The sequence below is a fragment of the Saprolegnia diclina genome (assembly GCF_000281045.1).
Source record: "Saprolegnia diclina VS20 unplaced genomic scaffold supercont1.81, whole genome shotgun sequence".
NCBI classification, from domain to species: Eukaryota; Oomycota; class Saprolegniomycetes; order Saprolegniales; family Saprolegniaceae; genus Saprolegnia; species Saprolegnia diclina.
The window spans coordinates 239,464-241,411 of NW_008246148.1; the positions used below are offsets into that span (position 1 = coordinate 239,464).

The 1,948-nt window shown below is 58.0% G+C and overlaps 1 protein-coding gene across 1 annotated transcript; it reads right to left on the minus strand.

Moving 5' to 3' along the window:
* Positions 1 to 15: 15 nt before the first annotated feature.
* Positions 16 to 1,588, minus strand: SDRG_14969 (hypothetical protein; the record flags this gene model as incomplete). The annotated part of the gene is made up of 5 exons (XM_008621131.1): positions 16 to 38; positions 95 to 538; positions 594 to 811; positions 857 to 1,172; positions 1,216 to 1,588. The coding sequence occupies 5 exons, from the start codon at positions 1,586 to 1,588 to the stop codon at positions 16 to 18; spliced, it is 1,374 nt and encodes a 457-aa protein (XP_008619353.1).
* Positions 1,589 to 1,948: the final 360 nt, after the last annotated feature.

Consider the following 1,948-nt stretch of genomic DNA (forward strand, 5'->3'; position numbering starts at 1 on the left):
CCTTGGATCCAAATCTCACCGACGGCGTTGTCCTTGAGCTGCACATGCGTCTCGGGGTCGACAACGATGACCTTAAAGGTCGGCATGGCAATACCACAGCCGACAAGCGTGCACGTATCGACAGGGTGGTAGCCCTTGGGTGCGTCCACAGCCTTCTTGCGTTGTTCGAGATCGCTCTTCTTAAGGACGAGGACAGTCGGGTCCTGGAGCTTGTACGGGTCTTGGCCCGTCACAACGAGCGTCACCTCGGCGAGGCCGTAGCCGCAGTTGAACGTTTTGGGGTTGAAGCCCGCGGGACCAAAGGTCTCGGTGAATGCGTTGAGCGACTCGATGCGAATGGGCTCGGCTGCACAAATACACTGACGCAAGTGGCGAAGGTCGAGCTTGGCGACCTGCGCCTTGGACGTCTTGCGGGCCACGAGTGCATAGCCAAAGTTTGGGGCGCACACGTGCGTGCCCTTGTACTGCGACGCCACACGCATCCAGAGCGCAGGGTCCTTGATGAACGCCAGCGGCGACATTGAGATACACCGAGCACCTGGACAAGTGCAAAGTGAGAAAGGCCAAGTGCAAAGTGGGATTGAAGTGCATACCAGTCGAACACGGCACGAGGATGAAGCCGACGAGGCCCATGTCGTGGTACGACGGCAGCCAAGACACCATCGTGTCGTCTTCGCGGATCGACGCCCACGTCTTAAGCTGCGCGTGGATGTTGCCGTGCGAGATCATGACGGCCTTGGGCTCGGACGTCGAGCCGGACGAGTACTGGAAGAACGCAATGTCGTCAAAGGTACACTCGACCGGCGTGTAGCTACAAGCGCAGCGTCAGCACCTCAAAAGCAAACGCAGTAAGTACTTGTCGGCCATCGCCGATGCAATCGCGTCGGTCGAAAACCACTGAATGTCCTTGGGCCACGTGACCGAGCTCGAGAAGAAGCTCTTGGCGGTCGCGAGCTGCGTCGCCATGTAATACGTGCGGTTGGTCAAGATGACCTTGGCGCCCGAATCGTCGACCATGCGGTTAAACTTGGGGAGGTCCTTGGCGAGCGTGCCCGGGTACGGCGGGTAGACGGGAATGCCGATCGCACCGGCGTAGAGGCAACCCCAAAAGCCCATGGCAAAGTCGAGGCCCGGAGGATACGCGAGCATGACACGGTCGCCCTTCTTCAAACCTAGCTCCACCTTGAACCATTGTCAAAGCATCGATAGGCATACCTGCATCTTGCTGCAAAGTGGCGGCCACGCGGCGGGCAGCACGGTCGACGTCCGCAAACGTGAGGTTGACGCTCTCCTTCCCGGCGTCGTCGAGGAAGGTGTAGACAACCTTGTCGGGCGTCTCGAGGGCGCGGCGTTTGAGGATGTCCACGATGGCTTCGTTCTCGACCTTGGTCTTGGCCCGACGCGCCTTGGTCTTGCGCGTCTTGCTCGACGGCGTCGTCACGACCTTCTCCTCGTCGTCGGCCCAGAGCGAATCGACGGACGACTCGAGCGCCTTGGACGACGATGGCTGCAGCATGTTGAGGAGCATCGTAAGGAACGCGACAAGCGCGAGCTTGATCGTGTCGACAATCAACGTCGGCTTGACCATCCTACTGTGAGTACTCGTAGCGGCGGTGCAACTTGGGAATTGACTGCCGTGTCTTTTTCGGCGCGGGTTTCGTCCGCGGATAAGCTCTGGGAGGCTGCCAGGTGGCGGCGGGGCGACCTAGATTGCGCACGAAACTTTAAAATAGCTGAGCGTTTGTATGAAATGATATGCGAGCAAGAGGTGCGTCACCGCGCCGGTGTCAACTCGACAGGGTCGAGATAAGTTCCTTCAGGAAAGAGCTAGATACGTTGTTACAAAAGAGTTGACAGAGGCATTTTGCTAATGACTCTTCGTATATAGAAGCGTTTGCATTGAATTGAGGGAATTTTTGATTGAACCCGACGTTGTTGGCTTGTGAGA